The following is a 25833-nucleotide window of genomic DNA, read 5'->3' as shown; positions in this document are numbered from 1 at the left end:
TAGATGTTAAGGAATTTCATACGGACATGATTTACGAACTGTAGGTACATATGAATTATTCATGTGTGTATTTTGTTCGCTCCATGATCATTTTATTAGCACATGTCGCTAAGGAATCCCCAAGGTAGCATTATTCACTTAGAGATCCTTTAGGATAGATCCTTTGAGATTATCAGTTAGGATTAGTGAGTAAAAATAATGGGAATGGGTAATCGGGTTAATTGTTTGATACGAAGCATATGATGATAACAAATTAAATATTGTGGGCTGAAAACCCCTATGCACTCTCTAATTTTCCAACCTGACCCACTCAGTTTATTTGAATCGTAGGTAATTAAATAAAGATATATGGATAATGATGTATGTATCTGGTGAGAGATTCAAGGAGATGTATATTATTAGTATGTTGAGACTTTATAAGTCTCCATTTATGCTTATGTTTCTTGTATCAGTTATAACATTCCAGACTTTTAAAAATACAAATCTTCTGAAATGCCTTGATTTTGATATTATATCATGTCAAGGATATTTTGGGACCAATTCCACAATAATAAATGTTTTAATTAAGCATCAACAAAAAGTTTAAAAACAACAGTAAAAATGGAGATGTAACACATTAGTTGAATGCCTTTAAACGTCACTTGATGATGAAATCCATGATATCTTGTCTTGAATTCAGTCTATAATGCTTATAAACATGCTTGTAGAAGTTTTGAAAGTGTTTAGAAACCATCAAAATGCAGTAAAATCACATGGGAGAAGTATCCTTTTAATTAGGATTAAATTCCCTTTAAATGCATGCTGAAAACCTGATTTTCAGAGCATTTTTTCGTGTCAATGTCTTAGTATGTGTCTTAGACGTTGTGTAGGATGCATGTGCGTCCTTCAGGGTGTTCTTCAAGATCTTTGGTGTCCTTCATTTACACTGAAAATGGTCAAATACGGGTAAGCGTCCTAGAGCGTTGAACCATCTTCTGGGCTCCTTTTGATTATGCTACCATTAGAATCGACATAAACATGAAAACACGAAAGTTGTCGCAAATTTTGTCTACTTTCCGAAACATCTTGATTTACATCAAGTGGAGCACCATAATTTGAGATATGATTAAAACATTGGAGCACACTCAACTTTCCAACAACATTTTTCTTCGTAACTTTGTGTAGTGCACCCCACATTTTTGTTAGCCATCATTTGTCCATCTTTTCTTCCAGGTTCCGTCCACTTTAGTCATATTTGATTACCATGTACATATTGTTCTAAAACTTATCAAAGTATGGTTATCCTATGGCAAACACACATCAATTCAACACATTTTATATCGTTTATTACACTCCCAAAATGGTCTCATCATTAGGGAAAGAATTTTAAGAAGTAGATGAAGACGATGTTGATGGTTGTACCCGAATATAACAAGAATAAAAAGAATAGAATCATCTCCAAGGATTAAGTAGAATATAGCAAGAATAGAATCTTCTCACATTATTGAACAACGTCTTAGGTTGAGGGTTTGAAATAGGTTGGGTCAGAAAAGACGACATTTAATAGTTGAAACTCAAACATTTAACTGTGAAATTGGTTCTTCAACATGGAAAGACGAAAATACCCTTATGTGAGAGGCACAAACTAAAAAAAACGATAACATTTTAACTGCTGAATTAGAGAACAAATCCAAAATAAACCCTCAAATAAGAATAATTTTTGAAATTGAAACTAATTTTGGACCTTAAGTAAAAAAAATTACAAACCATATAAAAACTTATTTTAAAGTTTTCTCAACATGTTATTATAACAAAAAAAGTTGCACAGCTATACTTATTCTGCATACTGTTGTAATAAGTTAAAGTAAAATGTGAAGATGTTTGAAGCAGTCGATTATTGTGTCATGCAACCATAAAATAGTTTTAAGTTAAAAGTTTTCTAAAAATCAACATTACAAGCAAAGGGTCAAAGGATGATGTACATGTGCTAAGGTTGCCTAATAAATAGTTTGAAGAGGTTTAAAAAAAAAGCATCTTATTTTCAAAAACATCCCAACATCCCCACCCACCTCCACCTCACAGCCACCTTTTTGCACAGACAAAATTCCATCTACCGTCTTCTACGCCACCTTTTCGGTTGCCATCTTCACTCGCTTTCCCGGTTGGTTTTCTCTCTTGTGTTGGATTTGGATGGCTAGTCTTGGCGATATTGGGGTTTCTGCTCTCATAAACATAGTCACCGCCTTTGCTTTCTTGTTGGCCTTTGCTCTACTCAGAATCCAACCTATTAATGACAGAGTTTACTTCCCCAAATGGTACATTATTGGGGCCAGAAGCAGTCCTAGACACACTGGAAATTTTGTGGGCAAATTCGTCAATCTCAATTTCAACACTTACCTTACATTCCTTAACTGGATGCCTCAAGCTATGCGCATGAAGGAGCCTGAGATTATTGAACACGCTGGCCTTGATTCTGCCGCTTTCTTGAGGATTTACGTTCTTGGGTACTTCTAATTCTTCCTTCTTTTATGTGGGTTTTTGTCAATTCACCATGTCTGTATGCAAGCTAAAGCTTCGTCAGTCAAAGCTCTGGTAATTTTATCTAGCAGTTCGTCAAATTTGGGATTTTTAATGCTGCATTTATGAAAAGTCGGATGCTTTAAAGTTGTTTCTTTTACTGGTTTTGGTTAATTTTCTTAATTACTCCGACATTAACTAATGCAAATTTCTTGAAAAGCTTGTGAACATTTGGGTTTTTTACTGTTGTTGTTTTTTTAGACTTCTGCTCTTTCTTTTTAATTTGTTGAATTGATGAAATCATTCCTACTTTGTGCTTAAATCAATCATTTTTATTATATTTTTGTTAACTGTGAATTTCTCCAGAAGCTTAGAACTTGGGACTTTTTACTGTTGTGTTTCTTGAAAACTAGGGTACTTGTAATTCCTTTTGCTCTCGATGGGTTTCTATTTCAAAAAGATTATTCGTAACTTGTTAATTTTCGGATTTATACTGCTGCTTCTCATGAAAGCTTGGGTACTCTTAATTTCTTTCTTTTTCATATTGGTTTATGTTGAATCGATGAAATTATTCATGAATTGATCTTAATTAGCAGAATAGTTCTTTGTTGATTGTGAATTTTTGAGGATTCTATGAAATTTGGGATCTTATTGTTGTTCTGTTGAGGAACTTGAGTGTTCCTAAACCTTTAATTTATTGGGTTTTTGTTAACTTTGTAGAATTGTTATAAAAAAACTTGCAAAATTAATTAACTTTTTTTTGGGTAATTGTGGGATTCGGGAACTTTTACTCTTGGAGTTGTGATGAGTTGTTGACTCGGAGTTAATAGCAAAAGTGAGAGAGAGAGAGGGGCCTAACAAGCTTGGAGTTTTTGTTATATTCATTTGTTTCTTGTTTTCTTTTTTTAATTAATCACTTTAATGTCATCCTTTATGAAATTTCAGCTTAAAAATTTTCGGGCCAGCTGCAATTGTGGCTTTCTTGGTTCTAATTCCGGTTAATGTATCGGGTGGATTGTTGTTTTTCCTCAGCCATGATTTGGTCATCAGTGACATTGATAAGCTTTCCATATCAAATGTTCCACCTAAATCTTCAAAGTAAGTTTATGTTCTTCATTCTTTTTCTTTATAGTTCATATGAAACTGGTTGGTTTAAAAATGGAGAAATCTTTAATCCCCATTCAGAAATTATATAGTTACTTCAAAAAAAAAAAAAACATGAGGATCGAGGTAAGGTAATTTACATTACAATGTATGTGTTTTGATTTTCAGATTTTTTGCACACATTTTGATGATGTATTTGTTCACGTTTTGGGCATGCTACATGCTCTACAAGGAGTATGATGTGGTAGCATCAATGAGATTGAACTTTTTGGCTTCAAAAAGTAGGCGAGCTGAGCAATTCACGGTATTGTTTTTTCTTTATTTTTATTACTTTGGTAAATTTTTACATCCGACATTTTAACTTTATGAGTTACTTTTGCAGGTTCTTGTTAAAAACGTGCCTGATGTGCATGAAAAATCTGTGTCCGATACTGTGGACTATTTCTTTAAAAAGAATCACTCAACTCATTATCTTTGTCACCAGGTAATAAATATAATTATTGTTGACTTTCTTTACTTACATACATTCTTTTTCGTGCCTTAGAATTTTAATGCAATGTGAGTTACCCAATTTGATTTTTTTTATTTCCGCTCGAATCACTCTTATTCATAATAATCATAGAGGTGATAGGGTCTTTACTCTTTAGTCTTTATCATCACAAGGGCTAGGGAAGGAAGTATCTGCATGCCACATATTACATATACATGCATACACATATACATACATACATATAGATGTAGATAATGTATGTGCATACATGATACATGTATTAATTATATGCTTTATAACTATAATGCATGTAACCATAGTATTGATGATTTTGATTTAGGCCGTCTACAATGCAAACAAGTTTGCTAGAGCTGTGAAGAAAAGACAAAAACTACAAAACTATCTAGACTACAATGAGCTTAAGTTTGAAAGAACTCCCCACAAACGTCCAACAAAAAAGGTAGCTCTCTGCTCTTAATCTTATCTTATGCACCAAAACTTGTACATTTCTTTTATTGAGAATGTACATACCATATACATGTTGATATGCTGTAAAATATTGAACTTTTTTTTGAGTGCTGATCGATGTTTGAACTCTCAGACGGGGTTCCTTGGACTTTGGGGTAAAAAGGTAGACTCCATAGAATACTATCAACAACAGGTTAAAGAGCTTGACGAAAAGGTGAGTAAACTACTAGCTACTAATCCGTTTAAAGAATGTAAGGAGTTTTTAGTTATTCAATTACTATTTTATTAAATATATTGGCTTCTTGAAAATTGAAATAGTAGTTAACGTTGGAGCGTGAGAGAATTTTCAAGGACCCGAAATGCATTATGCCGGCTGCATTTGTATCGTTCAACTCGCGATGGGGTGCGGCTGTGTGCGCTCAGACGCAACAAAGCAAAAACCCGATTTTATGGTTAACAGATTGGGCCCCTGAACCTCGAGATGTTTACTGGAAAAATCTTGCTATACCTTTTGTTTCTTTGAGCATCCGTAGACTAGTTATATCATTAGCTGTCTTCGCTTTGGTGTTCTTCTACATAATACCCATCGCATTCGTTCAATCACTCGCAAATCTTGATGGGCTTGAAAGGGTCGTTCCTTTTCTCAAGCCCGTGATGGAATTGTAAGTAAGCAAATTCTTCTTCGTCTTCATCTTAAGTATTAATTATGGACATGGCGGAATTTGATTTTGGAATCTTCGCAGGAGTTTTATCAAGTCTTTCCTTCAGGGTTTTCTTCCTGGTCTTGCTCTGAAGGTTTTTCTATGGCTTCTTCCCGGAATTCTTATGACCATGTCAAAAATCGAAGGGCACGTTGCGTTTTCTGTATTGGAAAGGAGAACGGCTGGAAAATACTATTTTTTTATGCTGGTGAATGTTTTCTTAGGAAGTATCGTAACTGGAACAGCATTTGAACAGCTTCATTCTTTCCTTAACCAATCACCAACAGAGTAATGTTTTGTTTTTTCCCCTTAATAACAAAATTCTAGTTTCTTTATCATATACAAATCAATGTAAGCATATTGTACAGGATTCCAAGGACTATTGGGGTATCGATTCCAATGAAAGCTACTTTCTTTATTACATATATAATGGTTGATGGGTGGGCAGGCATAGCAGGAGAGATTCTTCGGTTGAAGCCTTTGATCATGTTTCATCTCAAGAACATGTTAATGGTGAAAACTAAAAGAGATAGAGAAAAGGCAATGAATCCCAAGAGCATAGATTTTCCCGAAACCATTCCTTCTCTTCAACTATACTTCCTTATGGGGGCTGTGTATGCTGTAGTTACTCCAATCCTTCTTCCCTTTATACTCATCTTCTTTGCGTTTGCATACTTTGTCTATCGTCACCAGGTAAATCTAAAATCGTGCTCATTCTTTCCATGTTAGTTTCACGTAGGCTGTTGAAGGGTATATGTGTAATTTTGCTTTTTGTATATATTAAATTAACACAGGTAATTAACGTTTACAATCAACGTTACGAGAGTGCTGCTGCATTTTGGCCACATGTTCATACTCGGATAATAGCCAACTTGTTGATATCTCAGTTTCTTTTGTTGGGATTACTTAGCACAAAAAAGGCTGCAAGTTCAACTCCCTTGCTTGCTGTTTTACCGATTTTGACTTTGACTTTCCACAATTACTGCAAGAGCCGGTTCGAGCCTGCTTTCCAAAAATACCCTCTTGAGGTATAACTACTCATCCATCTTATTATTTTCACAATAAATGCACTTAAAAATATCAAAGATCAGGGAGCAACAAGTACATCATTTGTGTGGCAAACTTGATGTATAAATTTGGTTTCTCAGGAAGCTGTGGAGAAGGACGCACAAGATGAAGTTTATGAAGGTGAAATGGAGATGAAATCTTTCTTGTCTGAGGCATATTTACATCCAGTTTTACGTTCATTTGAAGAAATTGAGCTGGTAGAGTTGGGAGTTGAAAGGATCCCAAGTCAACCTCAACCAACTACTGAACCTGCTTTTGGTATGGATTCCCCTGAAAGCAAGGTGTCTCCTAAAACTCAAAAGCAGAAACTTGAAGTTGTAGTTGAGCAACATGAGAGTGTATTTACCATGTCCCATGAGACCTCTGTGCATCAGACCCACAACACCTGACTAGATGTAGCTAACCTAACCGGTCTTTTTGGATATCAATGGTTGTTGTTCATATCATAGAGGTCTTGGTGGGGTGGGGGTTTTTTGATATGTAGGAACTGAGCATGTTAAGACATTGATACTAGCCTCATGTACTGATTAATATTGGTCTAGTTTAGGTTTGGGGGTATCAATAGGTCCCTTTTTTGTAATAAAAAATAATTTTTGTAATGATGTTTATTTTTTGATCTTGTAATATGGCAATATGGCTTAGTCCTTGTTTTGTGACCGAGACTTGGTCTTAATTTGGTTTTAGCCTCTTAGGCATCAAACCGTTACATATAACATAAAAACCGCAGTAAATTAAAGAAAAAAGTTATAGAAAGAAACAGAGCAATTGGTTCTGTCCACCAACAGGCCAAAAAGCCCATGGCCACGCCACGGAGCCTAGGAAAGGCCCAACCCAACTTACATGTCACATACGAAATTCAGACCCATTTAGGCACTCTGGCCAAAAATCCTGAAGATTTATTTTTTATTTTTATTCTTTTTTGTATTTTTTGTCTGTTCAAATTTCAATGTTAGGGGGCGAGTGTTATTTGTTCTAAACTGCAAAAACCGTTAGAAACATAACTTTATTGACTTGGGGGGTTCAGTCAGGTTAAGGTCACCCTTAATCGGTTAGATGGTTTAGTGTTAGGTTTGAAAATTTTTATTCAGGTCTAAATCGTTTATTAATAGTCATATTATACATATTTCACAAAATTGATATTCTGATGATAATATAACAAGGTTAAGACTGTCAATAGAGTTGCCACAATATGGCTTTTTAACCCAAATTACATTAATGGTAGTATGATATTTTTTTGTGAACGGCAAACACACACCCACTAAACATACTCACATTTCTATACATTTTGTCTAGTATAGGACTTGAACCCTCAACCACTTAGGGGATGGACACATTTCCAATACACCCTAGGCTACAAACCCTTTGGTACTTTTTACTATCCATGTATTTACTTTAGAAGGTTGTGGTTTTACTTTGTTGTGAGATAAAACTTATAAGAATATTAGGATATAACATTTTTAACATTTACCCTTATTGTCCATGTCCACTTTATAAATAAATGTATATTGCATTTTTATTAGGCCATTTTCTAGTCATTTGTTTATAGCATGTATAGTTATATTTATTCTATCTCCAATGGTTATACGATTAAGTTCTAGATTTATATTGAATTGCATGGATAAGAGCAAATCTTGGTGTTTCTTTCTCCCCATGTGCAACTTTTTCTTTAGCCATATCTTCTTTCCATCTCATACCATCAATAATCTCTCTTTCTCCACCAATGACAAATACCGAAAAATCATTTGGTATTATATACCAACCTCAAGGCATTCATCCCTCTAACCCTAGACCTTGACACACTTTACTACGGTTCTGGGCAAGAACTCATTGAAACCCATTTCATGAGTTTTCGTGTTCTTGGCCATCTTGATGGCTCCTTTGTCCCTAATAATGCTAACAATTGATTAGGGCACAAACTTGATTTATTGGTCAAGTTGTGGATCTATGGCAGTATTTCCAAATAGATTCACCATATGATTTTAAAGAAAACCATTTTTGCTCATTTGGTTTGGCATAGTCTAGGGAACGTATTTCGCAACAACAAATATGCATGGGTTGTTTGGCTCGACAATGAATTCTGTTCCATGGTCCTTGGTGACTTTTTCATCATTAATCATCATCATCGTCCATCAAAACAACCTTTAATTTCATTACCAAATCTGATGTTGTTATCAACAAAATGAATTTGATTACTCACATGATCAATGGGCTTCATAAAAAAATTATTAATAATATTACGAGAATCATTTGTCACAAAGATCGTCTCCCATTATTTCTTCAAGTCAAACCATGCTACTACTCAAAAAACAATGTCAATATTTTACTTGTCGGTTTACAGGTTCTTACAATGAATATAATTGTCTCTCACAATCCTTAATGCATGTACTCATAGTCAACATATTGTTCATCCTTTTCGTCAATGTCTGAAGTAACATCAAAACAATCGTCAAAATAATTTTAATGGATGTCAAAACTTAACAGCCAGAGAAGAAATTCATCAAATCGGAATGAAAATGAAAACCAAGGTTAGCTGACACCCCCATTAGCACCGTTGTAGAGATGGCCAACGTTTGGCTATATATCACCCTTGGGTCACTTTGGTTATGTGATTGCATCGATATACCACGACCACGACAAATTGTATGGGCGGTGCGTTAGTTAGATGTCAAAATGAATTTATACTTACTTACAAGATACAATTTATATGCATTAGCCTCCTTGTTAATAAAATATGACTACATTTATCAGTTGCGTAAATCCTTTTACAATCGATGAAAATTTTCTCTATATTATCACTTTGAGTCACACATTGTTTATCTGCTTTTTTATGTGGATGATATTGTTCTTACGGTGGAGGAGATGCTCATTTTTCCATCCCTCAAATGCTTAAGCATCGGGACGGTGTTCCCTTCACCGAGCATTGGGGTCTTTTTCCCTTCATTTCTTCACCGGTGATTTTTTTTGGGACAACACCCCATCGAGGTCATTTTCTTCGGTACTGGTGCACTAAGTAGTATTCCCACCGGTGCCACTTCATCCAAATCCCTCCTTACGACTCCATCTCGTGACCACTCCATCCACCCTTATGACTTCTTCCCGACACTTTTATAGTAGATATTTGAAATTTGGACATAATTTCCATGGACCAAGCTATGAAAGATAAATAAAAATGATTAAAAGAAGGCTATCATAAAATACAATATAGATCAACATTCATCCAAGTGGAAAAAGTGAACGTTTAAACGGAAAGAAACTCAGGGAAAAGACAAGAGTGGGGCAATTGGGGTGGTATCGGCATATTGAATAAATGATGTCACATAAAGATCACCGATCACCATTTTGTGTGGGACAAAGTAAATATCAATCTTAATATGTTTGGTCTGTTGATATTGAACATGATGAAAGAAAAAATAAGATCATTCGCAATATCACAATAAATAATTATAGCTTTGGCAATTGGAGCACTATTCAACGTGGATAGACCTTTAAAATTATATCACTTCACTCATAAAAATTAAAAATAAAAAAATAAAAAATAAAAAAAAAAATCTGTTACAACTATATCTATAGTATATAAAGGAACTAGGTAATCTTCTAAAAATTTGCAAAAGAAACTAAATCGTTTGAAGTATTTATGAGAATTTATTACCAAATTAATAGAATGATTTTATTTCCTTATAGAACTCATTACAATTTTATGAAATTTTATTTTAAAGAAATAGAAATCCTTAAAAAATGATAAGTGGAAAATAAAATTTCTAAAATTCTCATAAAATAACAAGTATCAGAAGTAGATATTGATATATGAAAAAAAAAAAAACATTTATTTATTAAAGATGATATGTCTCTTCTAGTGAAAATGTGACATAAGTAATAAACCACTTCATTTACTATCTAAATTAGTGAGCATGCAAAGCACTTGTTAAGCACCTATTTAAGATGGCCCGAACAAACTTTCTTACTTTCACGAGCTTAATGAATTTACATAATGGTTCTCTTGAGTCTTGATACTTAACTCAATTCATATTTTTCAAATATGGAATTTACAAGTTTAGGACACTCTATTGGGTTGGGCCAAATATGATGTGTTTAAAATTAAGAGTATGTTAAATTGGCCCAAACAAGCTAATTATTTGACCTTTGCTACATTCACAACTCACAGGTATGCTGACTTCCAAAAGGTCTTCATCGTCTTCATCTAATCATCTCCATCGAATCTTCTCACATCCACACGATTCTTTTCTCACCCCACATCCGAAATGTTTTCTCATACTCGTATTCACTCTCTTGATCTATCATCAATTTATCAATGGCTGCCACCCCCTCTGTTTCCTGGAACTATCTCCCCAAGAACTACTATCAACGATCAAAGATATTCTCCGCTGGACCATGTCCCATTTCTTCAAAACCTCCACACAAGGAAAACCTAAGAAATACGTCGCTCAAGGCTTTTAGAAATGCCCAAATTTCTTCTCCAATTACAGCTCACGTATCTCAATACAAGTTTTTACAACCGGGTACTCAAAGAACTAGGTCTAATCGAACGGTTTCGCTTAAATCCGCAGGCTCAGATAGCAGCATTACCTCCAATTTACTCCAAACTGTATGTACAAATCTCTCGGTGAATATTACTTTTGAGTTTTTCTGTTCCAGATGATTTTGTTAAATGGGTGTTCCTATTTTCTAGGCATTGGGAGTAGTGCATTTGGTTGTTTCGCTTGGGATCATACTGGCAACAGATAAATACTTGAAACAGGCATTTGTTGCTGCTGCGATTAAGTTCCCAAGTGCTCTTTTCGGGATGTTTTGTATATTCACTGTTCTTGTGATTCTCGATATTACTATTCCAGCAGCTGCTAAGGGTCTGGAGAACTTCTTTGAACCTGCACTCTTGTTTATCCAAAGATGGCTACCTCTGTTTTATGTCCCCTCTTTGGTAGTTTTGCCTCTTGCTATTCAAGACATCCCCGCAGCTTCAGGGGTCAAAATCTGCTTCATTTTAGGTACCTCAATGTTTTCCTTTTTCCTTCTTTAAAGATTGGTCCATGCTTAACTTCATCACTTTATCTTCAACTTTGTTGCATACACGATACAGTTGGAGGGTGGCTGGCTTCACTTGCTGTTGCAGGATATACAGCTATAGCTGTTAGAAAAATGGTGAAAACAGAAATGGTTCCTGCAGAACCTATGGCAAAACCTTCAGCTTTTTCCACACTGGAGGTAGCTGCTTGGAGTGTGATTTCTGTTGCATCATTTGCTGCAGCCCTCAAGTACCCTGAATTACTTGGAACAAATGCTAGAACATGTTTGCCATTCTTGTTAGGATCAACTGTTTTAGGTTACATGGTTGGCACTGGGTAAAAACTAAAAATCCTTTTCCTTGAGCTTAAATCTTTGAAAGGCTTTATGGGTTTCTTCTTCTTCTTGAATCTTTGATTGTTCCTTTTTTTTTTTGGTGATCTAAGGTTACCATCTGGTCTGAAGAAGGTTTTTCACCCAATCATCTGTTGTGCATTAGCAGCAGATCTTGCAGCTTTTGCTTTTGGATATTTTTCCAAGTCTGGACTTTATCCAATTCTTGGTACATGTTCTTATTCAATCTTGTTTGAAATTGGCATTTGGAAAGTATATTCTTATCTTTGCTTTATGTGAAATGGTTTCTGTTAACTTGTGAAGGATATTACCTTACAAAAGTGTCTTCTAATCCTGGAGCTGGTGACATCTTAATGGGGTTTTTGGGATCAGTTATCCTCTCCTTTGCGTTCTCAATGTTCAAGCAAAGAAAGGTAAGATAAGTAGATAATCATTATATTTTATTAGATATACATAATATATACATATATATAATAATATATAATCCACTGTATTTCAATGTTGACAGCTTGTTAAACGACATGCAGCTGAAATCTTCACATCTATCAGCATAGCAACTTTGTTCTCTTTGTATTCAACTGCACTTCTTGGAAGACTTGTTGGATTAGAACCAACTCTCACCATATCAATCCTACCTAGATGTATAACTGTTGCACTTGCTCTCAGCATTGTCTCCCTTTTTGAAGGTTAGTTTCTTTTTTATTTAAACAAACATATTCTCTCTCTTTCTTTTGGTTATCTCATCACCAAAAATAATATCATTTGTTTTTATATTCGTAGGGGCCAATTCATCATTAACTGCTGCTGCTGTTGTTGTGACTGGTCTTATTGGAGCCAACTTTGTACAAGCAGTGCTGGATAAACTTAAATTTGATGACCCTATTGCCCGAGGAATTGCAACTGCATCTAGGTATTTTCAATGATGAGGATGAGGACATTTACGTCTTTCTTGTCCCACTTACATTAGTCTCAGTCCAATACATGTCACATTCCCGAATGTATAAAGTTTTTGGACCTAATTTGTAATTTACATCAATTGTTGCAGTGCACATGGACTTGGAACAGCAGCATTATCAGCAAAAGAACCAGAGGCTCTGCCATTTTGTGCCATAGCATACGGTCTAACAGGCATTTTTGGCTCTCTGGTTTGCTCAGTTCCAGTTGTCAGACAGAGCTTGCTTGCTATTGTTAATTGTTAATTGTTAATGTTGGCTGGAAAGAATCAGTCATACTCTACTCCTATCTATTGTTTGTTGATAGATGATCACTGAATCTTTCCCTTGTATATTTATTGCTTCTGTGTAAATGTGTTGGATGTATTGCATTCCAAGTAAATGAGATCAATGGTGACATTTCCTGTCTTTGTTTTTACATAATGGTTTTGGTTTAAGGCCAATAATAAGTTCATGTGTGCTTGCCTAATGTTAACAAGGGGGAGAAACTATAAACGAGGACTTAGATTCTAGTTTGAGAATTAGAGATATTGCGATTTACCTTTCAACTTTTAGTATCAATGCTGCGTGTCACTCTTGCAATCCACCTTGACACATGATATATGTAATACCATTTCCTTTAAAAACTCATAACCTTTCCAAGTATAAAATACATATAATGACCATAAACCACTTGTAAAGCATTAAAAAACATAAATGGCATGTACATAGTTTTCATAAGTAACACATCTTGGTTTACCTATGGGTTGAGGGGAGGAGAGGAGGGAGGTTATGGTTGATGAGGAGAAGATACATATTCCTTCAATTGGTTGCATATCCCATTGCAATTCCTCAATTTTAACATGATGACCATACCCTAGTTTCTAACAAACTTACTCACACATATCTATCTATAAACACTTGTACTAAAGTGTTATTTGGTAGAGTCATGAACAATATGTTAAGTTTGTTATTGTTTACAACCAGACTTTTTTTGTTTGGTGTGCCCTTTATCCGGACGCAGTTAACATCACAAAGAGCACATACATTGATGCGGGCTCAATAAATGTGGTAACATGCACTTGCTTCATAATTGACGTGTGTGTATGTAAGTATGAGAAATCATATTATCTAAATAACTCAATTCCAATTTCAATTTGGGCAAATCCTAAACTTGGAGCCTTGGAGTTGCCCAAAAGTAGGTATGGGACTGATGTGCATTTGAGTTTGAGATAGATCATATTGATTGGGGAAAAACTCGAATAACCGTCTCTTGTCAAGATTAGAGACGTCCTCTCAACAATTCATCCAGACGCGGTGGGCCACCAAATGGCAACCCGGTGGGCCACCAAATGGCAAATATCAATCCATCCCCTCCTTGAATTTTTATTTTAGGCAAATTGCAGAAAAAACATTAAGTTTTCATAAAATTTTGATTTTGACAATATTTTTTTCTCAATTAAGTCATTAAATTTACAATTTTTGTGCCAATTTAACAAGTTGATCAGTTTGTTTCATGTGTTTCACTTGCTAGTTAGACAAAAAGCTGATGTGATTTCCACGTATGATTCTAGTTGGCAAACATTTGCATTAAATTGAACCCTTATGTAAATGTGTACTCACTTTCTTTTATTTCTTCTTCTTTTCTTCTCTCATAGCGTCAAGATTTTGTGCAATGGCTTCTCAAGGGTGCTCAAATGGTTCATTTCCCAATTGACTTCCACAAGGGTGCTCAAATGGTTCATTAACCAATTTATCGGTTTGTTTCACGTGTTTCATGTTTTTCACTTGCTAATTAGGCAAAAAGCTAATGTGACTTCCACATATTATTTTAGTTGACAAACTTTTATGGTAAATTGAACTTTTACATAAATATGTACTCACTTTCTCTTATTTTTTCTTCTTTTCTTCTCTCATAGCATCATAATTTTGTGCAATGACTTTCCAAATACGCTTAAATGGTACATTATCCCAGAGTGGTGTAAGCAAGACAAGGAAAGTTGTCCAAATTAACATCTTCTAAAAGAAACATTCATTGTTTTGCTTACAATTTGGAAAACCATCGTACAAAATCATGATGTTATGAAAGAAGAAAAAAAATAATAAGAAAAAATGAGTACATATTTACTTAATGGTTCAATTAACTCAAATGTTACCTATTAGAATCATAAGCAAATCGGTAGATTAATTAAATTTACAACAAAATTATAAATTTAGCTACGTAATTAAGATTAAAAAAAAATACACTGTCAAAATAAAAAATTTATATAAACTTATTTATGTAATTTTATATTTTATTTTTATATAAATAAACACCTACCCACGCACTTTTACCCACCGACTGCCTCTGCCTCTGCCTCTGCCTTCACTCTCACTTTCTTCCCTGTAAGGCGTAAGTTCTTCCTCGTCGTTACTCCTCTGCCTACCATCTCTTCCGCATTACTTGCTACAGTATAAGTGTATATATCTTCAATGTTATCATTTAAATCTTGTTTTCTCATAATCCGATGATTCATTTTTGTTTAGTTTATATGTTATCTAGCCATGGACAACAATCTTCCCTCGGTCCCTCGATAAGCGTTATATTTTGATGTTTCATTTCAGACTTACCTCACCTACTAAATTCCAAATGCAAAAATATCATGACTTTTAGTGCGGAATAATCACCAATTCCGTATCAAGTTAAATTGTAATGGGAATTTCTATGTCAATTTTCAAGTAATATTGTTACAGGTTTATCATCTAAAAAACAACCTAAATTCGTCTTAATTTTGATTACTACTTTGAAGTAATAAGAATAGAAAAATCTCCTGCAAAATGTGCCCCAAGTTTCATGTGTTAGATTGAATAGGAAATGATAATCAATAATCTGGATTTCTCAAGGATAGTGATTAGTGAATGTTCACTCTCTCCCCTAAGCCTGGGTTAGCAAGAAATTTAATTTGGGATAATCCGTGAAGACAAGACACTTAATGTCAATATTGATTGCTTAATCATAAGACTACATTACTATCGTTCACCTCATCTGTTTGATTATTCGTTCATATGTAGCTAATGTCAATATTGATTGCTTAATCAGATTTTGAGGAGCTGGAATGTCTGAAACCAATGATGGTGGACCTTCTTTTTCACAATTTCCCTGCTTTTCAAGCTCAAATCACTCTCAAGTAACTTATACCGAAGCTGTCCCCATCCGATGTGTTGCTCCCATAAGTGTTACTGAACCACACACCAACAAGAAAAACAAACTTTCTCCCAAGAACAAGACCAAGTCTTGTTCAATTTCTAAAAAGTCCAAGAAAAAAACCATTCTAAAACCAAATGTGGAGAGAAAGAATCTGGATGCTAGTTTTGATGATTCCAAAATTGACTTTTCAAAGGTACCTCCTCCTATATGTTCTTGCACAGGTGTTCCTAGACAATGCCACAAATGTGGGGTTAACGGGTGGCAATCTTCTTGTTGTAACTCTAAGATATCGGTTTTCCCACTTCCAATGAGTCCATGGAGGCCAGGGGCACGTGTGGGTGGAAGAAAAATGAGCCATGGTGCATATCGGAAGCTACTTTGTAAGCTTGCAAGTGAAGGTCAAGATCTTTCTCATCCAGTTGACTTGAAACCACATTGGGCCAAACATGGCACTAACAACTTTGTTACAATCAAGTAATATTATATAATATCTATGTAACCTAGTCTAGAATGAATCTTAGATGTTGGGAAAATCTAGTTGTGAATAAAAGTACTAATAATAATATCAAATATGCTTCAGACTTTTGTTGGTATCTCCAATATGGTTTATATTCTTACTTGGTTTGGTAATAACTAATTATCTTGATGATAAGAGAAGATGGTGTGTGATCATCTCAATATTTCATTCAAGAATTTGATTCTCTATATTACAGATATCCATAGCACAGAGGAAGGGAACTAAATACACATATGGGAATGGGGAATAATTTTACATGAAAACAGAGGTTTTAGGATTTTTGTTGTTTTGTTTGTTTTACTTTAAGCTTTTGTAGCTTCCAATGGAGCTGAGGCCTTGGCAGCTGTGAGTTGTTCAAAAAGATCACGAATTTTCAAACCAACAATGGTTTGGAATAAACCAGTGCCATTGTTGCTCCCTGGGAAGTCTGAATGCTTCAACATCTGTTGGGTGATTTCTCCATAGAATTTGGTGGAGATGTTGCTCAAATGGCTCTCAACATAGATCAGCTCATCCAGTCTGTCAAATTGCCCATCCATCTCCAACACAGACACCTGCAACATAAAAGGTAAAAAAAAAATCATCCATTTATTCATAAGCACTCATGGACATAATATTAAAACTACTAGAAGATGATGTGAAGTTTTTTTTTTTTTTTTTTTTACCTCATTGTCAAAGTAAGAATCAGGGCCATAGGCAAATTTGATACCAGGGTAAGAACAGGTGAGCTTCCTTCCACATGGGATCCATGAGATGGTGGATCCTTCATCAAATAAGTAAACAGGATTGAAGTATTTCACTCCCTCTTTCATTATCAGCTTCACTCTCAACACCTTCCCTTCATTGTCATCCGGGATCAGCTGTGTAGGCAATACTTCGATAACCGCATCTGCATATTGCTTCTGTGGGTCTGCACCATTTTTAATGTTCAGAATATGCTTTTCATATTACATGCTAGTTGAAGAAATTGTACTACTTTTGAAGCAACAAGTACAAGATAACAGAATAGGTAAAGAACATTAAAATTTTGAGTGAGGTTAAAACTGAATGATACTTACCAATATAAGCATCAAAATCTGGCTTTCTGGCCTCAATACTAGCTTTAATACTTTCAAGGCTGTGTCCTCTCTCTGCCATGTCCCTCTACATTTTAAAGGATCTATGGTAAATAAAACAAATACAAGGATACAACTGTAATTTGACAAAAAAACAATATACCTGAATTTTCCAGGCAAATTTAACATCATCGCTGATGTCCAAGTAGATACTGAAGTCCAAGAGGTCTCGTACTCTCTGATCATACCTACACATATTTATATATAATAATAAAAAAAACAGATCATGTATCCAAACAAATAATAATGAATAACTAAAGATTTGAACATCTGTATGAAGTCATGTATGTGTTAAGTGGTTAAAGAGTTGCATAATACTTACATTGGATGGAGGCCTTCAATTACAAGGATCTTAGGGGGCTTGATGAGCTCTGGGGGATCCAAAAGACCACTGACATGGTTATAAATAGGCTTATCAACAGCGATACCATCTTTAAGAGCCTTAACCTGTTCATACATAAGATCAAAATTATTGGCTCTTGGATCCAATGCTGTAACCCCTTCCACTTTCCTCCCTGTTCTATCCAATGAATGATAATCATCCAAACATATCACTGTCGTTGTGTCACTTATCAGTGTGTTGGAATCAGGATTCCCTCCCTTTGGTGGCTCTGCTGCACCTCCAAACACACTGGTCAACCTTCTCATGAAGGTACTCTTTCCACACCCTGAGTCTGCTGCTAGTCCAATTACGATTGTGTCCCCTGAACATCTTATCTCACCACTTCTCACTCTGCCCCTGTGTGTCTTTTTACCATAGAACAACACTTGTCTTTGTTGGATTCCCAAGTGGGTTTTAGTGGTGGGTGTTGAGATTGATGAGCATGTTGAGTTCAAGGATTGGACTGTGTAGACTACAGTCGACACTGCCATTTTTTCTCTCTTTCTTTAAGTTTCTCAGGAGTTGAAAGAGAGAGAAAGAAATAGGTTCTTAATGTGTCACTCTAATTGGCTTTATGCTCGTTTTCTTTCAAGTGATAGTTTTTGTGAGATACAAAATGAATCAAGCAATTCCAATCTGGATAAAGCATTGTACAACTTGTGTTTCAGAGGGTGCACCTCTCTGATGGAGGTGTCTTTGAATATTTGAGGGTATTTTTGTCATTTCAGAAGGTAAAAAAAAAAAAAAAAAAAAGTTATGAGAAAAATAAAATAAAAATAGGAAAAGATTGGGTGTTGAAGATGAGATGAGGTGATGGCGTTTGTGATAACAATAGGCATGGAGAAGCTTGGTTGTTATTTGATACAGTTTGGATATTTGGCATGACATGTGGCATCAAGGTATTGGTTGATTGAGGATGAGGGTATTATTGAGCCTGGGGTTGTTATTTTGCCAACCAACTTAACCTTTGGGCTATTTTTGCAAAAATTCCATTTCCTTTTTGCCATTTCAAACCAGTTTCATAAATGCGTACTACGCATTAATTATGTTATCAAGTATACTAGTGTACAAGCTTAAAAGCTATATGTACAAGAAAGAGTCCTATGGAATTTCTTCTGACTTGACTTAATTTGGTCAACATTGTTTTATAAAAATGATATTTCTTAAGTTCCGTGCAAAATTGCAATGGTGTATGTTAATGTATTTGGATGAACACCAAATTCGGCATCTCATAATGTTTGGATAAAAAAATGACTAAAAACTTTAACTCAAGAAATCTAGGGAGTACCTTCTTGGCTGCTATATGTTTGTTTTGGTTGTGTTTCTAAATATCATTATCTTAAAATTAATAAATTATGATTCAGAATAGAATCCTTAGTTGGTGCAAAAGTCAATAATTTTAAAAGATTAAAAAAATGTGGTTCTTTAATTGTTAACCTTAGTTTTTTTTTTTTAACGGTAAATCTAATTTAATTTTAAACCACTCTTAAATCCACATGTCTTGGATGTGATACAAAGGTTACAATGGTTTGAAACGTTGGTCCTTGATCACCTCAAACATGCATGCATGCATATATAGATTGTCATCAATCACAAATTTCATCTTATTCCATCTCAAAGTTTGGTTCAGTTTCTTTGACAACCCAAATAATTATAAGTCGTTATATTAATACTTGCATTGTGTTGAAAAGGTAATAAATATGAAGATGGACATGAAGCCGCAATTTGGAAAAGCACATACAAGGATCGAAAAACTTGTTTTACTTGGTTTTGATATATTTAATAAGGCATTCAACTTTATCATTAGGCATTATTTACATGTCAACATTAATAAATAAATAATTAATAAATAAAAAAAACAACAATCATTTTCAAAATATTCCCAGTGGGTCAAATGTTATCTAACTTGGTTTCTTATATGATACTGTATATGTGTTGATCCATAAATCCAAAAATAGATGTTTTGAAAAAAATAGAATCCTCAAAATGAATTGTAACATTATATAATCAATATTAGTAACAATATTAAAATTGTTATGCTGATCATAATACCAAAAATGAAAATTTGGATATAATTGAGGATTTTATGTCATTGTAAAAATAGATAGTTGAGTTGAGGAACAGTGTATTGGTCGCTTTGCTGAAAACTGAATAAGCAAGTGAAAGAGGTATATATACTTATGACTTGTGTATATAACTATAAGAAGCGTATAAAACAAAAGTCAAAAGGTAGCCGGGAGAGAGAGTATACATATATATATGTTTTATGTTACGTTTCTATATATAATGAAATCAATCAATTATACATCATCATATACTAGTAGTAGTATCATAAATCATGCTTGCTTCTTGGAAGTTGGAAGTGGACACACACAAGAATGTTGGATAGGATAGGTACAAAACGGGCTCAGATGCTCACTTGTTGCCACGGAAATATATGTAAACTTTCTGTATAAACCATAAACCAAACAAAAAAGCATCACCACAAATACATTTTACTTTTTTACCAATTAATGCAATAGATGGTTTTTCAACAGTGATTCTACACAAAAGAGCTGAAAATTGCTAGTATGAGTATCTAACCTGAAGTACCCAGAAGCTTAGCAGTGATTCTACACAAAATAATCCAAATCCTACCAGATAAAAGATCTGCAACAACAACAACAACAAATGGTTATGATAAAGTTTTACAATTTCAAAAATCATTCTTTCTGCTGTTTCAAAATAAGATAGACATATACAAGAGGTCAAGTAGAGACTAATTCCACAACTTGGTTTTTAAATTATTGTTTCCTTTGGCACTTTGTATTTATTATGTATGTATGTTGGTTGAGGACTTACCCCTACTAATGCATGGTCAGAAAAGACATCAATTGCAGCTAGGATTCCCCTGGTGATTAAAAACAAAAACCCCAAAAAATGTAAATGAATAATAACATACACTTTTAGAAGCTACTAAGAAAGAAAGAAATTATAAGCATATAGTGTGTGTGTGTGTGTGTGTATGGGGTTTGAAGTTAAGAAACAGAACTTACGTCAATGACCTCCCCTCAAAGACTATTGGAGGAGCAATAGCAGCAAATATACAAAACCCAAGATGGATCTGCAAATGGATTCAAATAGAATTAAATTTTATTTGAAATCAACATACACATACATACACTAAAGGTATAATCTTGACATGCTTCCTCACCAAGTAAAACACGAAAAACCAACTGAATTTCAAAGCACTATCAGTCCTGTAAATCAACAAACCAACTTCAGTCTTATTTGTAATTTTATTTTTTACTTTTTACTTTTTACTGGGAAAGGTAAAAAAAGGTACACTATATATGTATACCTCATTGCACGATACAGAGGCCTGTACCATAATACATATGAAAGGGGTACTCCAAGAAGTGCATAGATTACTGCAAGGAAAAATATCTTCACACCTGTAATGTAAATGGAAACCAATAAAATTCTCAACTTCACACACAATGCCTTACGATTTCATGTAAGTTTAATCTGCTGCACAAAAAGTAAAAAGTAAAAAGTAAAAACTATAAAGTAACTTACCACCGCCTTTAATCCAACAGACAATCACTGCTATCATGTTAAATACAAGACACAGAACTAGACCTGCATGCCAAAATAAAACATTATTTTAATGCATTCGCTTTTGTAAATAAATTAGAATAAATGATAAGCAGTAAAAATCTTAATTCATACCTAACCAACTTGCAAAAGCCAAATACTGCAACTTCTGAGCATGAACTGGTATCTCATTGGCTATATCATGATGGATTATTGGAAAAAATGGAGGCCAGTTTCTATCATCTGTGGGGATAGCAGCTGTTTCCACATGTAAATTAATGAGAGTAATGTTGACAAAATTACAACAATAAAAAAAAATAATAATAATAATCAACAATACTCACCACCAGCAACAACTTCTTCTCTTCGTTTGATGTCCTGTAAGTGTAAGATACATGCTAATAAGTAACTTGAAAGAGTTCTCAAATGACTACATATTGAATAAATATTACCAAAACAAGTGTAAAACCAACCTTTTCCTTTCTCTTTAAGTCGGCTTCCCAGTTTGAAAGTTCTCTCTCTTTTTTCTTTGGATCCTGGAACATGATGACACATTAAGCAAATAAGCAATGCATCCCATTCCCAACAGAGAGTTAACAGATCAAACTAAAAGGAAGTAATGTAAGATGATTCATGATATAAATTTATTATTACATTCATTGAATCCAAGGGTATATCAACAGTTGCATCATGCTTTTGACCAAAACCAAGACTACTAGCAACCATCTGAGGAACACGGGATTTTGAACCAGGAGCAGCAGCATCCCCATTCTGCAATCAGGTCATAAATTTAATGATCCATAAATAAAAGGGGGTGGAGTTTGGTCCTTTAAACGAATACACCCTTACAACATTCAATATTATATGATGGAGGTCATAAGTTTGAATTTGCGTTTCGATAGAGAAAACAATTTTGTTTATTATAATCGAGTATATTATGAGAAATGAGGAACTTCTTTTTTTATTAATTTGATTCCAGACATATATCTGTAATCTATGTGCGTGTACACGCTAATATAAAAAGCAAAGCCATATCCGGCCTGCAATGTGGCATTAATGCGCCAATTAATCCCCGAAAAAATCAAACCTTTCTGGACTCATTTCTGAATTTTTTTTAGAAATACATTATAATGCTACACATAATTGATTAAATTTTCATACTCAATTACATCAGATCTACGACAAAAAAAATACTCAAATTACCACAAAACAACATGCATATCCCAAAATGCTAAGAATATGCACACATCAATGTTACATAGAAAAAAAAAAAAAAAAAGGTTTAATTACACCAAAAAACAACTGAAAATCCAATCTAAGAGCTAAAAAGTAGGCAGATCTAGAGTAGAGGTTACCGAAAAAGGATTGACTTCTTCATCAAAAGGATTAGGATCTTCGCGGCGATTCATGGCTGAAATTTAACTTCTTCTGTAGAAATTGCACCCAAATTCTTTGCAGAAATAAATTCCGTAAAGAGTGGTTTGTTGCTTCGTCTCTCACTCTGTTACTGTGTGCGTATGAATATCGCGTTTGTTTATCGGTGCATAAAGCGGGATATGCCAATATTTCGATTTTTGGCCCCTTAAGTTTTCAAATATTTTGTTTTAACTTGTTCTTGTCTTTCAAAGTTCAATCCGGACTTTCTACCGATTTCGAATTTCTATCATAAACAAATTGAATACCAGCATTAAAAATATATTCAAAAATAATTGTTCATTTATAGTAGGATAAAATAGAAAAAATATATTACAATTCTTTTTTTTTGGATTTAGTAACTCACCCAGTTTTTGTATTTGATAAACTATCATATTTTGTTTGACTTATTAAAACTTTCTTTTTACCAACTTATTTACATGTGGATGATCGGTTGACATTACAATGTGTTCTAGTTGGAAGCAAGTAATCAATGATGCTTCATTTTTTGTCAATTTAACAAGTAAAACTGTCACCACGTGGAAAACATATTTGACGAGTTTGTTTTTGCCTTGTGTTATTATGATTTTAGGCTTTTAGGATAATTAACCATGACCTTTTGAAATAGCTAGGTAGTTTTCTTTACATACATTTTTTACCTTCGTACCATATTTTTACCTCTAATCTTTAAATAATGAAATTCTAAAATAATCATCAATATCAAAATCAGGGTTGTTACAAAAAGCTATATCCGAGTGAAATTAAGTACGACTTTTGTCACATGTTCTCAACTTTGCCTTTTGTGTCCATCCATCACCATCATTTCTTTAAATCGACTTTGGTTACTTGATCCACGTTTTTTGTTTGTTGATTCTTTATATTTATACTTTCTCTTTCTTCTGCTTTCCAAAAAAAAACATTAATTTTGAGCATATAAAAAGCATCATGATATACACAATATGCATAAAGGATGATGGTGATTTTGAACTATATTTTTAAATTAGGGTAAATTACACCAATCGTCCCTCGAGTATGTGTCCAAAAGCACGTTTGGTCCCTATTTTCAAAAATTAACTCGGACCGTCCCTCATTTGGTTAAAAGTTGCATGCTTCGTCCCTTGCAGATATAAAATGACTATCTTGCCCTTTTCTTTTTCTTTTTCATTTATTCTTCATTTGTTTATAATTTATATACTATTTTTTTTGTTAAGTATAATTTTTAGAAAATGGAAATTCCACTTAAATTGGTTCCGAACCTTCTCACCATCAACGACCTCTTACAACCAGTCACTTCTGACACCAGCCACCTCCGGCCACCAGCTAACTCCGACAAACACCACCATTCATCTCCAAAAATAAAAAATAAACCTAGAATTAAACCCTAAAACAAAACCCAAATCCATACCCTAGATCTACAAATCAGTTAAATGAAGAAGAGAGATGAAAGGATATGAGAAACACTGTGGTCGGACACCAAGCGTTCAATCCCTTATCCTACCATTGCCATGAAACCTGAAACCTGGAACTCCGGTTGGTTTCTCCCCAAACTTGTTTGAAAAAAAAATCCCAAAATTTGTTTCAGTGAGGAGAGTTGATGTGATCTATTCGGACATTGTTCTTCTTCCACCAGGTATCGTCGTTCCCCTCCCTTTCCTTCCTCTTTGTCTCGAAACTCAAGGAGCTGACGATCTATTAGATGATGGTGTAGATATGAGACAATGGTGCCGATGGCTTACAGGTAGAGATCGACATTTTCAAGTGTTTCCGGCGAAGAGATGGTGACGATGGCTTACAGGTCTAGGGTTTCCGGCGAAGAGATGGCGAAGAGATGGTGACGATGGCTGACGATCTAGGGTTTCCGGCAAAGAGATGGTGACGATGGCTTACAGGTAGAGATCGACATTTTCAAGTGGCGATGACAATGTTGTAAGTGGCTTTAGACGTTGATGGATGTAGAGAGAAGTTTCATTGGAGGTTAGGGACGATGATTGGAATAGCCACCTGAGGGAGTGGTCGTCGGAGGGAGTAGCTGCCAGTGATGGTTTAAGGATGGTGGTTTTGGGTTTCTTAGAAGAGGTTAGAGACGAGAGGAAGAGAAATATCAATAGAGGAGATGATGAGGTGGGTGGGAAGGTAGGACAGGGGCCTTTTTTTCTTTTTTAAATTACTAATAATAATAATAATAACATTAAAGTTAATGGAAAACAAATGCACAAAGGGCATTATAGTCATTTCAGATCCAGCAAGGACTAAAACCGCAACACAATAATTTGTTAGGGACGAAGCGTGCAACTTTTAATGACACGAGGGACGGTCCGAGTTAATTTTTGAAAATAGGGACTAAACATGCTTTTGGGCACATGCACGAGGGACGATTGGTGTAATTTACCCTTTAAATTAATAATAACAATATTCATGCCAGTTTTTGAACATGATGATTCCTTTTACAACGTCATTTTGTAAAGACAAAATTGCACAAATGGTCCCTGTGGTTTGCTGAAAATTGCCACTTTGGTCCAAAAATGTTTGGACTAGCACCAGAGGTCCAAACTTTTCATTTTGTTGCGAATTTGGTCCGATTTTGTTTGAAATTTTTTATAAAGACGATTTTGCCCCTGATTATTTAATATTTTTAATTTTCTTTTATTACAACAATTAAAAAGAATTAAAATTAAAAGAAAAAAGAAAATATTATCTCTCCCTCTCTCTCTCTCTCTCTCTTTCTCTCTCTCACCCATCTTCTTCTTCTTCCTCAAGAATGCTGAAGAATATCTTCCGCCACTTCCACAATTCGACCGTCATCCTCCACCACCATTGTTTGACGACCGCCTGCCACAACCACAATTTGTCATATCCATCTCCACCTAAATGAAATCAGATGAACACACACACAAAATCAGATCAAATGAACACACACACATAAAAATGAAATCTGATGAGCAAACACAGATCAACACAAACATCCATCGATTTTTCAACAGATACAACACAAACACACACACACAAACTTG

At 34.6% G+C, this 25833-nt stretch overlaps 5 protein-coding genes across 9 annotated transcripts; 3 read left to right on the top strand and 2 right to left on the bottom strand.

Annotated features, from left to right (window-relative positions):
- The first annotated feature begins 2027 nt into the window (after positions 1-2027).
- Positions 2028-6973, top strand: LOC145001723 (hyperosmolality-gated Ca2+ permeable channel 1.8-like). 3 transcript variants are annotated; one of them, XM_078961073.1, is made up of 11 exons: positions 2028-2483; positions 3529-3594; positions 3769-3904; positions 3983-4084; positions 4431-4550; positions 4692-4772; positions 4880-5220; positions 5302-5547; positions 5628-5952; positions 6054-6287; positions 6408-6973. In XM_078961073.1, exons 1-11 carry the CDS (start codon positions 2170-2172, stop codon positions 6714-6716), a joined length of 2274 nt encoding a protein of 757 aa, XP_078817199.1. In that variant the 5' UTR covers positions 2028-2169; the 3' UTR covers positions 6717-6973. The 3 variants fall into 3 exon arrangements, with proteins under 3 accessions (XP_078817199.1, XP_078817198.1, XP_078817200.1); XM_078961072.1 differs by having other exon boundaries at positions 3442-3594; XM_078961074.1 differs by having other exon boundaries at positions 2448-2571; positions 3442-3594.
- Positions 6974-10574: 3601 nt separating this feature from the next.
- LOC145001724 (plastidal glycolate/glycerate translocator 1, chloroplastic) lies at positions 10575-13061 on the top strand. Its single transcript, XM_078961075.1, has 8 exons — positions 10575-10930; positions 11015-11330; positions 11423-11684; positions 11793-11908; positions 12004-12113; positions 12209-12386; positions 12481-12610; positions 12746-13061. Exons 1-8 carry the CDS (start codon positions 10637-10639, stop codon positions 12897-12899), a joined length of 1560 nt encoding a protein of 519 aa, XP_078817201.1. The 5' UTR covers positions 10575-10636; the 3' UTR covers positions 12900-13061.
- Positions 13062-14971: 1910 nt separating this feature from the next.
- Positions 14972-17247, top strand: LOC144999818 (protein BASIC PENTACYSTEINE7-like). Of its 3 annotated transcripts, none has more exons than XM_078958980.1 (2): positions 14972-15024; positions 15712-17247. In XM_078958980.1, exon 2 carries the CDS (start codon positions 15728-15730, stop codon positions 16295-16297), a length of 570 nt encoding a protein of 189 aa, XP_078815106.1. In that variant the 5' UTR covers positions 14972-15024; positions 15712-15727; the 3' UTR covers positions 16298-17247. The 3 variants fall into 3 exon arrangements, with proteins under 3 accessions (XP_078815106.1, XP_078815108.1, XP_078815107.1); XM_078958982.1 differs by having other exon boundaries at positions 14984-15017; XM_078958981.1 differs by having other exon boundaries at positions 14988-15091.
- Positions 16484-18412, bottom strand: PRK (phosphoribulokinase). Its single transcript, XM_078958979.1, has 5 exons — positions 17774-18412; positions 17555-17639; positions 17395-17479; positions 17002-17246; positions 16484-16890 (listed from the first exon to the last, which is right to left on the bottom strand). Exons 1-5 carry the CDS (start codon positions 18322-18324, stop codon positions 16639-16641), a joined length of 1218 nt encoding a protein of 405 aa, XP_078815105.1. The 5' UTR covers positions 18325-18412; the 3' UTR covers positions 16484-16638.
- Positions 18413-20006: 1594 nt separating this feature from the next.
- On the bottom strand, positions 20007-22943 carry SCAMP5 (SCAMP family protein). The gene is made up of 12 exons (XM_078961153.1): positions 22765-22943; positions 22064-22180; positions 21883-21945; positions 21754-21787; positions 21545-21667; positions 21392-21454; positions 21174-21267; positions 21027-21072; positions 20869-20936; positions 20675-20723; positions 20417-20482; positions 20007-20281 (listed from the first exon to the last, which is right to left on the bottom strand). Exons 1-12 carry the CDS (start codon positions 22816-22818, stop codon positions 20249-20251), a joined length of 810 nt encoding a protein of 269 aa, XP_078817279.1. The 5' UTR covers positions 22819-22943; the 3' UTR covers positions 20007-20248.
- Between the last annotated feature and the right edge of the window lie 2890 nt (positions 22944-25833).

This window comes from Lactuca saligna, chromosome 6, assembly GCF_052625555.1.
Source record: "Lactuca saligna cultivar CGN05327 chromosome 6, ASM5262555v1, whole genome shotgun sequence".
NCBI classification, from domain to species: domain Eukaryota; kingdom Viridiplantae; phylum Streptophyta; class Magnoliopsida; order Asterales; family Asteraceae; genus Lactuca; species Lactuca saligna.
Note: the sequence above shows the minus strand (reverse complement) of the source record. Positions and strands in the feature narration are given on the sequence as shown.